At 55.6% G+C, this 15,072-nt stretch overlaps 1 protein-coding gene and 1 non-coding gene across 7 annotated transcripts in view; both read right to left on the bottom strand.

Annotated features, from left to right (window-relative positions):
- The window catches only part of ADGRL1 (adhesion G protein-coupled receptor L1), a 49,829-nt gene that overhangs the window by 23,381 nt on the left and 11,376 nt on the right, over positions 1-15,072 (bottom strand). For 4 of the 6 annotated variants that reach the window (XM_018051187.1, XM_018051189.1, XM_018051190.1 and 1 more), the window contains exons 2-3: positions 7,920-8,082; positions 3,316-3,529 (exon numbers count right to left, since the gene is read on the bottom strand). In XM_018051187.1, the coding sequence (XP_017906676.1) occupies positions 3,316-3,529; positions 7,920-7,989 (284 nt within the window). In that variant the 5' untranslated portion in view covers positions 7,990-8,082. Of the gene's footprint in view, positions 1-3,315; positions 3,530-7,919; positions 8,083-8,488; positions 8,562-15,072 lie in introns of those variants that run through there. The other 2 variants (XM_013965080.2, XM_018051191.1) reach the window with 2 other exon arrangements.
- TRNAG-CCC lies at positions 10,906-10,978 on the bottom strand. The gene has a single exon. It is a non-coding gene; the product is annotated as a tRNA-Gly (tRNA).

Genomic DNA, 15,072 nt, shown 5'->3' with positions numbered 1-15,072 from the left:
CGCCGCTGAACTGTTCACTTTAAAATGGTGAATCTTTTGTTATGTGGATTTCGCCTCTATGAAAACAAAAAGAAAAACACAGAAATGGTGGCCTTCCTGGAGCCTCCCCTGCTGGGAAGTGCCTGTGACTTGAGTTCTAACCCAGGAGGTGAGAGTGGGTATGATGTAGCCTTTAAGGGAGTGGCCCCAGGGTGGAAGTGGGGGGCGGGGTTTCAGTACTAAGATAGAGGCAGGTGCTGAGGGTCTTTTCAATTCTGATCCTGTTTGTGAGCTAAGTCGCTTTAGTCGTGTTCGACTCCTTACAATGCTATGGACTGTAACCCAGCAGGCTCCCCTGTCCATGGGCCTCTCCAGGCAAGAATACTGGAGTGGGTAGCCATGCCCTCCTCCAGGGGATTTTCCCAACCCAGGGACAGAACCTGCGTCTCTTACATCTGTTGCACTGGCAGGCAAGTTCGTTACCACTAGCCTCACCTGGGAAGCCGATCCTGTTTAGGTCACTGTACTTACTCCGAGGTGTCTCTGTCAGAGTCACAGAGCTGGACCCTGAACTAACGTAGCGTCTCCACGTGCGAAGACAGCGGGGGCAGCGGCCTCATCATGTTCGCTCAGCCCCAGTGACCGCACTACTCTGTCCCCCACCCCTCTGCCCCAGAACTGAGACCCCATGAGCATCGGAAACTAGGCGAGTTTCTGCGCAAGCAACTTGGTGAGACAGCGAAAAACCATCAGCACCACAGACCCTGAGGCTGGTCTGAGTGAAGTGGGCAGGGAGGATCTGGAGAGGCAGTGGGTAGGAGAAAAGGGGGGCTGGACTGGGATGCTCCACGCAGGGGTGTTGGCAGATGGAAATTAGGGAAGAGGGAGAAGATTGCTGCAGGAGAACAATTTATTGTTTTATGTGTTTTTTTTTGCCACACGTCACAGCACGTGGACCTTATTTCTCTGTGCTAAGTTGCTTCAGTTGTGTCTTACTCTATGTGACCCTATGTACTATAGCCCATCGGGCTCCTCTGTCCATGAGGATTCTCCAGGCAAGAATACTGGAGTGGGTTGCCATTCCCCTCTCCAGGGATCTTCCCGACCCAGAGATTGAACCCAGGTCTCCTGCATTGCAGGCAGATTCTTTACCGTCTGAGCTACCAGGGAAGTCCCCAAAGAATACTGGAGTGAGTTGCCGTGCCCTCCTCCAGGGGATCTTCCCAACCCAGGGATTGAACCCGTGTCTCATGTCTCCTGCACTGACTGGTGGGTTCTTTACCACTAGCACCACGTGGGAAGCCCCTGACCAGGGATCAAACCCATGCCCCCTGCGGTGGATGCTCAGAGCCTTAACCACTGGACCACCAGGAAAGTCCCGAGGGTAGATGTGTGAGAAAGCAATGGTGGAAGGGAGAGGGTGGCGTGGTTCCCGCCCGGCCCACCTACCTGAGCCACTCGACCATGCCCACTCCCTGCCCCAAGCTCTCAGAAGGCTTCTGGTGACCCCATCCAGTGAGGGATTCTAGGATCCCCGAGGAGCGGTGGAGCTGGCCCCAGGCCTCCTTCGCTTTTCTAGTTTTCTGCTCAGGGTCCTGGAGTGAACCCTGCTCTCTCTCAGGCATTTGGCAAAAATTCAGTGAGCGCTTGTGGTGGAGCTGGCTGCGGACATGGTGGAGACAGACAGCACTCCTTTTCCCTGTGGCTGACAGCCCAGGGAGGGAAGACGTGAAAGAGACACGATAAAGAGGCAATACAGCCAATGAACTGTGGGCAGAAGTCAGGACTAGGAGAGAGAGATGGAGAAGGGGCTGGGAAGTGGGGCGGGGGCACTGTGATTTTAGAGTGTGGTCAGGTAGACCTCATTAAGAGGCTAGTCAGGCAAAAAAAAAAAAAAAAATCCCTGAATGGGGGACTTCTCTGGCGGTCCAGCGGTTAAGACTCTGTGCTTTTAGTGCAGTGGGGGGGTGGGGGTGGGGCATGTGTTCAATTCCTGGTCGAGGAAATAAGATCCCATGTGCTGGTAGCAGGGTGCAGCAGAAAAACATAACTCAAATGAAAGAACCTGAGTAAGGGGAGGGAGGAGTCACGTGGGTTTTGGGGAAGAGGATTCCAGACAGGGGGAACAGCCAGCACAAAGGTCCTGAGGGAGCCCCTAGCAGAAGATGGGTGATGAGTCTAAGGAGTGGCCAGGTAACTGAAACCCAGTGAGGACGGGCATGGAGAAGGTGAGGACTAGAGAGGATGCTGCAGAGGGTCCAGGGCCTTGTGGACCTGAGCAGGACTTAGGCTTCTGCTCTGAGTGAGGTGGGCACCAAGGAGGGATCTGATAGGAGGCGGGCAGAACCTGACTGAAGTGCTCACAAGCGCTCTCTGGCTGCTATGGCAGGAACAGACGATAGCAGACAAGCAAGAGAAGGCAAGGAGAGGGGGCAGAGGATGCTGTAAGCAGCCGTGGCGGGTTTGGCATGGAAACAGCAATCAGTTCTGGGTTAAAAAAAATTTTTTTTTTTTTAATTTGGCTGCACTGGGTCTTCATTGCTGTGTGCCAGCTTTCCCTCGTTGCGGCGACGGGTGCCACTCTCTAGCTGTGGGGCTCGGGCTTCTCATTGCGGTGGCTTCTCTTGTTCCAGAGCACAGTCTCTAGGCCCACAGGCTTCAGCAGTTGTGGCACACGGCATTAGTTGCCCTGTGGCATGTGGGATCTTCCCGGACCAGGGATCGAACCTGTATCCCCTGCATTGGCAGGCGGACTCTTAACCACTGGACTAGCAGGGAAGTCCTAAATCTGGGTAAAATCTGACAGAAGAGCTGACTAGCTCTAGGTGGTCTGGCTTGCGTGTGTAGCTTTGTACACCTCCCACCCCCACTCACACACACTTACAGAAAGGAAGAGTCTTCACACTCACTCACTTCCTCACATTCTCACACACCTCCCTCCGACACAAGCACATAGCCTTCTGCCGTCTGTGTTCAGGTGTCACCTCCTCAGGGAAGCCCTCTGGGCTGCCCCTCAGCTCCTCTGACACGGCCCCCAGTGCCATGGCTCTTACCCCGCAAGCCCCTGCTAATCTTGGGATGAGCGTCTGGAGGCAGCAGGCTTTTGGCGAAGGGTATGGACTGGGGAGGTGACAGGCTGGCGGGGGGTGGGCTGGGTCTTACTGGCTGTTTGCGTGGCACCTGGCCCCTAGTAGCTGCTTGGGAAACATATGTCGAATGCCCACAAGGAAGGGTGAAGGGGAACAGGGTGCGCTGGCCGTGGGGCACGCAGAGGACAGGCACCTTATTTGGGGCCCCTCGGGACTGCTGCCGCCCCTTCCTCCTGGAGCCCCTCACCTCTGGGACATGATCTTGAAGGCGTCCGGCAGGTAGCACTGCACGTTCTCCATCTGGAAAGGGTCGGCGTCGCAGATCTTGTCGTCTGTACGCCCATAGTTGGCGTTCTCCACCATGATGACGTCACTGCCCGGGCACCGCAGCTCGATGGGGTAGCCTTCACATGCCAGCTCCCGGCGCATCAGCCCAAATGGGAGCCCAGCCCGGCTCAGGCCTGCAGGGAGAAGGGGGAGGGAGTTGGTCACCACCAGGCCCAGGAGGGGTGGGACAGAACCCCACTGAAGAGGCTCCACCTCCAGCTTGACTGTATCGGCCTGTGGGCTGTGTGAACCTCAGTTTACTCATCTGTGAAATGGGCTTCTCGGTGTGCCCACTTGTGTAGTAAGGCCATTAGCCCGGCCCAAGAAGAGTCTGGATCCTGGGAGGTGCCTTGTGAGCCCTTGTAGTGTCCTTTTTGAGATGACTGTCTTTACTTGGGGGCCCAGAGCCATGCCAGGGTAGCCTGTGTGAACTGTTAATGGGTTAAATCAGGTCTTCCCCCCTCCACCAATTCATAAGCTGAAATCAAGCTCTAACCCCCAGTATCTTAGAACAGCGGTCCCCAACCTTTTTGGTACCAGGGACTGGTTTCATGGAAGACAATTTTTTTCCATGGACAGGGGTATGGCGACGATTGTTTTGGGATGTTTCTCATAAGCAGCGTGCAATCTAGACCCCTTGAATGCACAGTTCACAGTAGGGTTCACGCTCCTATGAGAATATTAATGCCACCGCTGATCTGACAGGAGGCGGAGCTCAGGCGGTAATGCAAATGATGAAAAGCAGCTGTAAATACAGATAAAGCTTCACTTGCTGGCCCGCCACTCATCTCCTGCTCTGCAGCCTGATTCCAAATAGACCATGGACCACTACTGGTCTGTGGCCCAGGAGCTAGGGACCCCTGCCTTAGAATACAAGCACATTTAGAGACAGCATCTTTACAGAGGTACTCAAGTTAAAACGAGGCCACTAAGGTGGGTCCTAATCCAATATGAGTGCCGAAGAATTGAAGCTTTCAAACTGGTGTTGGAGAAGACTCTCGCGAGTCCCTTGGACAGCAAGGAGATCAAACCAGTCAATCCTAAAGGAAATCAACCCTGAATGATCATTGGAAGGACTGATGCTGAAGCTGCAGCTCCAATACTTTGGCCACCTGATGCGAAGAACTGACTCACTGGAAAAGACCCTGACGTTGGGAAAGACTGAAGGCAGGAGGACAAGGGGTTGACAGAGGGTGCCACGGTTGGACGGCATCACCGACTCGACGGACATGAGTCTGAGCAAACTCCGGGAGATGGTAAAGGACAGGGGAGCTTGGTGTGCTTCAAGCCATAGGGTTGTGAAGAGTCGGATGTGACTGAACGACTGAACAACAGCAAATCCAATATGAATGGTGTTCTTATATAAAGAGGAAGTTTGCACCCAGAGGCGCACAAAGCAGGAAGATGACGTGGAGACGCAGGGAGGAAGATGATGGCCCTCTGTGAGCCAAGGAGGAGGGCCTGGAATAGACCCTTCCCCGGCGGCCTTCAGAAGGAACCGGTCTTGCCGACACCTTGATCTTGGACGTCTGGCCTCTACAAGTGGGAGGGAATACCTTTCTGTTGCTTAAGCCCCTAGTCTGTGGCACTTGGTCACGGCGGGCCTAGCAAACTATGAATAGCTCACTAACAATGCGGTTTCAGGCAGGGGTTTTGGGTCATGTAGCAGTTGACCTCTAGAGGGGCTGGAGATTGAGGCCAGCCATGTCTATGGGACTGAGCCTCAGTAAAGACTCTGGACACCAAGGCTCAGAAGAGCTTCCCCAGTTAGCATATAACATGCGTGGTGTGGCTCATCGTTGCCTAGAGTTCCCGCTGTCTGCGACTGCACTGGGAGAGAACCCCCAGAAGCCACCGTGCACAGAACCTTCCCGATGTTGCCCCAGGCCCCTCTTCTCCTGGCTGGTTTTCATCTGTGTCAGTTCACTGTAGTCAACGATGTTGTTTAGTCACTACGTCAGGTCTGAATCTTTTCTGACCCCCATGGACTGTAGCCTGCCAAACGCCTCTGTCTGTGGGATTTCCCAGGCAAGAATCCTGGAGTGGGCTGCCATTTTCTTCTGCAGGGGATCTTCCCAACCAAGGAATTGAACCTGGGTCTCCTGCATTGGCAGGAGGAATCTTTACCACCTGAGCCACCAGTAATCAACCGCAAGGGACGGTCTTCCCTTGTGGCTCAGTGGCAAAGTCTGGCGGGCTACAGTCCATGGGGTCCCCAAGAGCCAGACACAACTGGGCGAGTAAACAACAATAATGTTGTTTGTGAATTTCATGAATCCTTCAGGCAAATCATCAGAGCTGAGAGTGGCCTGGGGCACTTCTCTAACTTCACACCACCCCCATGCGCAGAGCAGGGAGGGTATAGAAGGGAATGTCCTCACATTCTGGAAGAAACCACAGAGCCTGGCTTTGCTACTTCCCAGCTGACAGGCCAAGTGGGTCCTTTGGGCCAGAGTTTCTCCCAGTGTGGCCCTGGGCATATCCGCATTATGTTCGGAATGCAGATTCTGAGTGCCCCCAGACCCAGGCCTGCTGATCCCAAATCTCGGGGGTGAAGCCAGGAACCCCTAAATGGGTACACCCCACCCCATGGTTCTCATGCACACTCTCGTCTGGACAGCTGCTGCTGGCGCCTCACCAGGCCTCAGTTTCCGGATCTGTAAAATGAGCAAACCACAGCCCAGGGCTGTACTGGGAGGCTTCTGCGCTAGATGTTCTGGAAGGAGGTGCTGCGGACAGCGAGGGCATCCCAGGGAGAGGGCCCCTGGCTTTCACTTGGCAAACTTCCTAGGGTTGCCATGACAGTGCAAGAACTTGCCATGGGCCTGGCTCTTGGAGGGGTTACATTGTCACATGTCAGCTCCCTTCCTGTGCCTTTCAGGGACTGCAAGCTGGGACTCAGGAGCCCAGTAGTCAGGGTTTAAATCCCAGTGCAGCCACTCCCTGGCTGGTGGCTTGATGTAGTCACTGACCACCCCTGTGCCCTTACTTCCTTCTCTAGGGAGCCGACAACGCCTACCTCACGGGCCTCTGCTGAGGGGTGCAGCCGAACTGGTCCGCGGTGAGCAGGCAGGCCCCTGATTACTACTGTCAGGAGGATGATGAAGGCAGCTCGTCTCTGTGGGACAGAGCAGGCTCAGCATCATCCACGCCCGCCAGGGCAGCCACCTTTTTGCACACTAGTCCCAGCCAGGCCTGTGCCGGGGGTCCAAGGAAAGCAGGGATGCACCCAGGGGTCCTGAGTCGCCAGTGGGCTGTCACTGGCGGATAGAAAGTCCCAGTGCACACTGACAGCAGAGACAGACGGGCCCCGCGGTGCGATCCAGTCCCTCTGATGCCAGCTGCGGGCCCAATGGGGTTGGCAGCCAGGCCCTCGGGGTTTTTTGGGGTGAGTTGAGTCCCACTTGGGGAAAAGTTTTCCATGTGTTTCTCCAGCGCCATCTGCTCCCACGTCTAATTTTAGTCCTTCCTGGGTCTGGGAAGGAGGCTGGGGGTGGAGAGCTGGCTCAGATGGGTCTGGGGGTGGCAGCAGCCCCGCCCGGCCCCGCTGGGGCTGTGGGGCAGGACCTGGATGGGCAGAGAACACAGGTGCTGCGGGAGCGGAGGTTGCCAGCTGGCCGGAGCAGTGCCAAGGCCTGGTGGCACGGCTGAACGACGGCCCCTCCACCTTTGAGGCTCTCTGTGAGAGGGAGCACTGGGGAGCAGGGCCTACCACCAGCGGCCTCCAGACGGGGCTGGGAAGGGCGGGGCAGGGTGCACCCCTAGGGCGAGGGTGAGGCTGGCGGGCCTCCTCTCTCTGCCTCTCATCCCGCGCTGCCCTTGCCCCTGCCTGGGCCCACCATGGGGACAGTAATTGAGTAATCGGGTGAGGGTGGGCGGGCAGGCTCCGGGCACTAATTGTGGCGTGTGCAGGATCCCGGGGCCGGCATAGGGCCGAGCCGGATAATTAGTTGTTTTTAAATAAACGTCAGCGGGCATGCTTTAATTAAGCCTTCTTCCCAGCGAGAGCCTCGGAGATGTAATCACAGAGAGAGACACACACACAGGAGATGAAGAGCCTCACCAGGAAGGCCTGTCCCGGTCCTGGAAGCCACAGCCCAAATCCCAGGCCCTAGGACCCCTGGTGGGATGAGCCCTGGAGCTCTGGGTTTGGGGTGAGGGGCTGATTCGGGGACCCCTTGAATCAGGGTGTGTGATCACCAAGTATTTCTCTGCTCTGGGTCTGCCAGACTGAGGCTGGGTGGGGGCCTGATTCTCTTAACAAGGGATCAGGAGGTTGTGGTGGTTGACTCTTCTGCAACCCTCCGGAGCGTAGCCTACCAGGCTCCCCTGTCTATGGGATTCTCCAGGCAAAAAGTGGGTTCCCATGCCCTCCTCCAGGGGAATCTTCGCAACCCAGGGATTGAACCCAGGTCTCCTGCATTGGCAGGCAGGTTCTTTGCTGCTGAGCCACCAGGGGAGCCCTGGTCGGGGGTATTTCGGGGTTTCATGCCCCTCCCCTGCCTCGGCCCCCTCAACACCTACCTTGGGTGGCTGAGGTGACAAGGATGGCTGTGACGCAGAGACTCCAGAGCGCGGCGGCCAGGCGGGCCATGGCGGCGGCCAGCGGTGCGTTCTCGGCTCAGTGGGCTGTGCAGGGGGCCTTGGCCCGCATCACCAGGTGGGCACCACGGCCTGGTCCACCAGCCTGTGGAGGACAGGGAGAGTGAGGTGGGGGGCAGGGCGGGCCGAGGAGGAGGGCAGGTCTCCTCTCTTTCTGCAGGTGCCCGAGGGCCTCTAGCCTGCTGCCCCGAGAGGGGCGGACCAAGCTGGCCGTATCTGACAGAAGCAGCACCCCTGGGCCAGAGGCTGACCCCTCCAAGGCCTCTGGCTCACGCTGCACCCCCACCCCACCCCAACAGGTGGACCCACCCATTTGGGCGCCTTGGATCTCCCAGAAGCACCTCCTGGGGTCTGCCAGCACCCCCTTCCCCAGGTGGCTGGGGTAATTCTTCAGGCAGTACCAGCTAAGAAGGGCCCACCTGCACCAGGGCAGGTCCCAGACCCTCTGGAAGCCTCTTAAAATCGAGACCCTTCCAGTTCGTCTCCCCTACCCCAGCTTTGTCATCCAGCACGGCGTCCAGGGTGGGGGACCCAGGCGTCTTGGCCCCGGCCTGCAGCCTCCCGGGCTTGGGCAGGAGTCCAGGGCCCCACCCCCAGCCCCTTGGCTTCCTGTCTCTCTGGCTCTGGAAGCTAATTAGAATCCAGCTGGCTGGCGCCACAGATCAGGGACCAGGGACAACTAAGTCCCCTCTTTCCTCTCGGGGGGACCCTCAGGGTGAGCTGGAGACAGGCAGGCGGGGTGGGGGTGGGTGCAGCCCCTTAGGGGGGCTGGGGAAGCTGGAGGAGGGGTGGGAGTTGTGTGTCCTTCCAGGCTAGCCCTCCCCTTCCCCAGTCTGTCCTTCCCGGGCACAGCGGCTTCGAGGGCACAGAGCCGGGTTCTGACCACATTTTCTCCCTCCCAGCCTCTCCTCTTCTCACTGCTTCTGTCTCCCCTGGGATACTCCCAAGATGGGACACCCAGATCTCCATGCTTGGTCCTTTGCTTCATCTACAAGCCGGTTCTTCAAGTATGACTCTGGCCCAGGGGCACCAGCCTGGACAGGAACTTGCTAGACATGTACCTTCTCTGAGGAGGGTCAGCACCCATGTTTCTTTTTTTAAAAACAGCTTCTCTTTTATTTATTTGGTTGCATTCTTGGTTGTGGTTCACCAGCTCAGTAGTTGTGCAGCGTGGGTATAGTTGCTTTGTGGCATATGGGATCTTAGTTCCCCGGCCAGGGATCGAATCTGCACCCCCTGCATTGCAAGGCTGATTATTAATCACTAGGCCACCAGGCAAGTTCCAGCACCCCATGTTTTAACCGGCTCTCATTCCCTGATAGCTCAGTTGGTAAAGAATCCGCCTGCAATGCGGGAGACCTGCATTTGATCCCTGGCTTGGGAAGATCCGCTGGAGAAGGGAAAGGCTACCCACTCCAGTATTCTGGCCTGGAGAATTCCACGGACTGCAGAGTCCACGGGATCGCAAAGAGTGGGACATGACTGAGTGACTTTCGCTTCACTTCTAGTGTGCAAACCCTTGGTCTGTCCTCTACTTGCAACCCCTCCCCCCCTCCCCGCCGTCTGTCCTATGGTCTCACCACCAGGGACAAGCTCATACTTTCCAAGCCTCTTATTTACAGTTTGGAATATCACAAAAGAGCCCTGACGACTGGTCCTTTTCCCCCTACAATTGAAAGCCTATCGACCAGCCCAGTAAGCTCCCTGACCCCACTCGTGCCTCCTGCTCTTCTTCAAGCAGCCCAGACCCTGCCCCAGGGCCTCGGCACTTGTCCCTTCCTCTGGGTGAATCTTCTGCCTGCCAGTTATTCACATGGCCTCTTCCTCTGCTCCCTGGCCTCCTTCAGACCTTGGTTCAAATGTATCTGTTTCTCTTCTCTAATGGATGTGCCCCTCCACAGGCAGGGATCATTGCATTGTTTTGGTCCTGCTTCCACAACAGGCCTGAGTGTTTGTTGAACAGCTGTTGTTCAGTTGCTCGGTCATGTCCAACTCTTTTGCGACCCCATGGACTACAGCCTGCCAGGCTCCTCTGTCCATGGGATTTCCCAGGCAAGAATACTGGAGTAGGTTGCCATTCCCTTCTCCACGCTGAATCAGTCTCAGAACCCGAACCTAGGAATCCTCCTCAATTACCAACTCCTCTGCTCCCCTCCCCTTCATAAGCTCCACCAGCAAGTCCCACGGGCTGTGCCTCCCTCCAAAGTACCCTGTCAATCTGCCCACTCCCCAGGGACACCACCAGGCCCAAGCCACCACCCTGCAGCCCCCAGAGGCTTGTCCTGGCCTCCTCCTCTTCCCAGCCTCGCTGCCTCCACTCAGTGCTAAGGCCATCATTCAATTATGTAAATTTGAGCATCAACCTCCCCCTCTGCTCTCCCCTGGGGTCTCCGTTCCTCACCAGGACCCAGAGGCTGCTGGTGACCTGGTGTCACCACGTTCTCCAGTGCAACCCTCCTCCCAGTCCTAGAAGCTCCAGCTTCCTTCCGGCCTGAGCCCTTGCCTGGGCTGCCCCTCTGCCTGGAACACTCTCCCAGCAGCCCCATCGCGTGCTGCAGCTTCTCATCATTCAGGGTTCAACCTCAAGGTCACCCCAGCAGAGCAACCTACCCTGACCGCCCCCACCACACCTGTACCCTCGCTTGCCATCCTTTAGCCCTGTTTTTATTTTAATTTATTTTGGTCACACTGTGCAGCTTGTGAGATCTTAGTTCCCTGACCAGGGACCGAACCCTTGACTCCTGCAGTGGAAGCGCAGTCTTAACCCCTGAACCGCCAGGGGAGTCCCTAGCCCCATGTTTAATTCACAGCACCTGAAATCACCTTCTTTTTTCTTTTAAGCATTTTGCTTTTTTAAAGAAATTATTTATCTGGCTGCACTAACTTAGTTTCAGCATGTGGGCTCTAGTTCCCTGACCAGGGATAGAACCTGGGCCCCCTGCATTGGGAGCCCAGAGTCTTAACCACTGGACTACCAGGGAAGGCCCTGAAATCACCTTCTTGTATAAGCAGGTCTATTGTCAGCCTTCCCCACTAGACCATGAGCCAGTTGAGGGCAGGGACTCAGCACAGCTTCTCAGGGAATAAAGATTTGGGTTGCTCACTCATGGGGCAGGACGTCCCTCCAGGCCTGTCTCCTCTCATGAGAAATGGAAAGTAATTTCCCGGCGCAGCTCCCCACCCCGACCCCCAGGACCCTCCCCAGCTCCCAGCCTGCAGCAAACTCTCCCCTCTACTTCCTCAGCCCACAAACATCTCTCTCATCCCCCAACCCTGTCCAGATGTGGCCTTGGATGGTTTCCTTGCATTTTGCAGCATTCTACAATTTTGCGTGGTCTGGGGCTGGGGTGGGGGAGGGGCATCACCTCATTCCCACCCGCATCTTCTACCTTCCAGACTTGGGGTGGAGCGGGGAACTGGCGCTAGGCTGCTGGATGCTCCCCTCCCTGACTCTCCCCTAGGGAGTGTAACTGGTTAGCATTCTCCCTCTGGCTCCCTTAGGGAGTTAAACCGGTTAACGTCTGGTTAATGCCGAAGAGGCCGCCGGATGCCAGGCTCTCGGTGCAGCCGGCCAACATGGGTCTGGGGTTCAACTCTGTCATTTCATGCCTCAAGGCCCTGAGTGGGACCCCCCACCACCCACCACCCCTAGTTCCCTGACACCTTGTTTCTGCAGGGTTCTCGTAAGGACCACAGCCTACATACACAGTAAGCCAGCAAGGCCCGTCAGAGGATGCTGTCCCAGAGTAAGGAGGGTCAGGACCCAGGAAACATCCATGAAGGAGCTGGCTCTTCTCTTTCTCCAGGCTGGCCCTGCTCCCCAGAACCCCAGGACCCCAGCCCTCTTCCCTGTTCACACCCTGCTCAGGGATTCCACCGGCCTCATGGCTTTAGACACCATGTGTACCTGGGACAACTGCAGCCTCTGAGTCCCAGCCTCGTTTCTCTCCTCACAGCTACACTTCTGTCTGGATCTCCAACGCACCTTGAGCCTCACCAGACCCGACCAAATTCCCCGTTTCAGGGCATGGTCCCCCCTGGCACCATCCTCCCAGAGCCTTGGGTTGGAATCCTAGCAGTCAAAATCTGGGACTTCCCCCTTCCCTCACCCCCACAGCCAGCAGGAGTAAGCCCAGGGTCTGCACCTCCAGAGCAGCCCAGCATCTGTCCTCCAGACCTGGGCATCCCCATCGTCACCAAAGAGCCCTGATCCCTTCCCCGCTGCCCCCCAGCACCTCCACTCCCACATCCCAGGCTCCCCTGGCAGCCAGAGGGGCTTTTTAAAAGATTGTGGTATCTCACACACACACACACACACACACCGTTGTTTAGTTGCTAAGTTGTGTCCGACTCTTTGCGACTACACGGACTGTAGCCCACCAGGCTCCTCTGTCCATGGGATTCTCCAGGCAAGAATACTGGAGTGGGCTGCCATTGCCTTCTCCAGGGGATCTTCCCCACCCAGGAATCGAACTCACATCTCCTGCCTTGGCAAGCAGGTTCTTTACTAGGGAAGCCCCATATATATATATATATATATATATATATATATATATATATATATATATATATATATGATGTAAAACTTGGGATTTTAACCATGTTCAAGTATATAATTCAGTGGCATTAATTACATTCTCAATGCTGTGCCACCAGCGTCTCTATCTATTTCCAAAACTTGTCTATCGCCCCGAAGAGAAACGTGTGTGTGTTAGTCGCTCAGTTGTTTCCGACTCTCTTTGTGACCTCACAGACTGTAGCCCACCAGGCTCCTCTGTCCGTGGGATTCTCCAGGCAAGAATACTGGAGTGGGCTGCCATTCCCTTCTCCAGGGGATCTTTCTGACTCAGGGATGGAAACTGGGTCTCCTGCACTGCAGGCCGATTCTTTCCCATCTGAGCCACCAGAAACTTGGTACCTGCTAATCAAGAACTCTGTCTCCCCGCTCCCCTCAGGTCCTGGCAACCACTCATCTGCTTTCTGTGTCTATGGATCTGCCTGTTTTGAGCATTGCACACACGTGGAATCAGATAATCAGTGGCCTTTTGTGTGTGGTTTCTTTCACTCAGCAAGATGTTTCTGAGGTTCACCCATGTGGAAAAGTGTGCCAGTTGAGTTCCTCTTTCTGGCTGAGTAATATTCCACTGTATGAATGGACCACATTTCTTCATCCATTTGGATGAAAATTTTTTTTAATTGGAATATAGTTGATTTACAAGGTTATGTTAGTTTTGGGTATACAGCAAAGTGAATCCATTAACATATACATATATCCACTTTTTAAAAAGATTCTTTTCGTGTATACACCGCTACAGAGTACTGATAGAGTTTCCTGTGCTATATAGTAGGTCCTTATTGAGTGAAGAGAGTGAAGTCGCTCAGTTGTGTCTGACTCTGTGTGACCCCATGGACTGTAGCCTACCAGGCTCCTCCGTCCATGGGATTTTCCAGGCAAGAGTACTGGGGTGGGTTGCCATTTCCTTCTCCAGAGGATCTTCCTGACCCAGGGATCAAACCTGGGTCTCCCACATTGTAGGCAGACGCTTTACCGTCTGAGTCAGGTCCTTATTGGTTATCTATTTTAACAGAGTAGTCTGTATATCAGAGAAGGCAATGGCACCCCACTCCAGTACTCTTGCCTGGAAAATCCCATGGACAGAGGAGCCTGGTGGGTTACAGTCCATAGGATGGCGAACAGTTGGACAAGACTGAGCAGCTAATAACACCTAAGCAGTGAAAGTGTGAAGTCCTAACCACTGGATGACCAGGGAATTTCCTATCCATTCATCACTGATGGATACTTGGGCTGTTTCCACAGAGAGAACCTTTTCTTTCAATTTATTTATTTTTAATTGAAAGATAATTGCTTTATAATACTGTGTTGGTTTCTGCCAGACATCAACACGGATCAGCCATAGGTACACATACATCCCCTCCCTCTTCAGCTTCCCTCCCACCTCCCGCGCCGTCCCACCCCTCTAGGTTGTCATGGAGCGCTGACCTGAGCCCCCTGAGTCATACAGCGAATCCCCACTGGCTGTCCAGTTTACATACAGCAGTGTATACGTTTCTATGCTCCTGTCTTCATTCATCCCACCCTCCACCCTCTCCTTCCACCCCTCCCGCCCCCACGTCCATAAGTCTCTTCCACAGAGGGGACTTCTTAAAGACAATCTTGGGACCTCCCTGGTGGTCCAGTGGTTAGGACTTGGTGCTTTCACTGCCGTGGCCCGAGTTCAATCCCTGGTTGGGGAACCAGGATCTCACAAGTTATGTGGCGCAGCCAAAAGAAAAAAAAGAATCTCAACACACTGTGCCCCTGCTTAAATCCTTGCCAGGGCTCCCACTTCACATCCTGTGAGACCACACACGCCCGGCTCCTGCCCCTTCCCCGCTGCTCTGGCCATGCAGTCCTGGCCTGCGCCCTTAGATCTCAGCTCATGCCCCGCCTCAGAGATGCGAGGGGGCCTCCACCACCCTGCACCACAGCCGCTGGCAGCCAGTGCCCGCCTGGCCCACCCACACCGCCCCGTAACCTCCCACGGCCAGGGAATTCACACCCGGGGAGCACGCAGGGCCCTGCCTGGTGTGCGGTGAGCACACGGTGTCCCTTGCTGCGCTGTCGCCCCCGCCCCACGGTCATGCCACCGCCACGTGACTTGACTGGTCCACTGGTGGATGCCCTTCGTACTCCTCCCCTGCCCCCAAGAAGGGAGGCTGCCGAGGCCGTCCCCTGGCACTCAGATGTGCAGTACTAGCTGTTGTTCAGTTGCTCAGTTGTCTACGACTCTTTGTGACCCCATGGACTGCAGCCTGCCAGGCTTCTCTGTCCATGGGATTCTCCAGGCAAGAATTCTGGAGCGGGTTGCCATTTCCTTCTCCAGGGGATCTTCCTGGACCAGGGATCGAACCCACATCTCCTGCATTGGTAGGTGGACTCTTTACCACTGAGCTATCAAGGAAGCTCAGATGTATAACAGGTCCACAAACAAATATTTACCAAATGAACACAGGAATGGTGGTAGGGACGGCTGGATGGGGCATCTGCCCTGTGACCTAGGCGCCAAGCCTGACC

This window comes from Capra hircus, chromosome 7, assembly GCF_001704415.2.
Source record: "Capra hircus breed San Clemente chromosome 7, ASM170441v1, whole genome shotgun sequence".
Taxonomy (NCBI): Eukaryota; Metazoa; Chordata; class Mammalia; order Artiodactyla; family Bovidae; genus Capra; species Capra hircus.
Note: the sequence above shows the minus strand (reverse complement) of the source record. Positions and strands in the feature narration are given on the sequence as shown.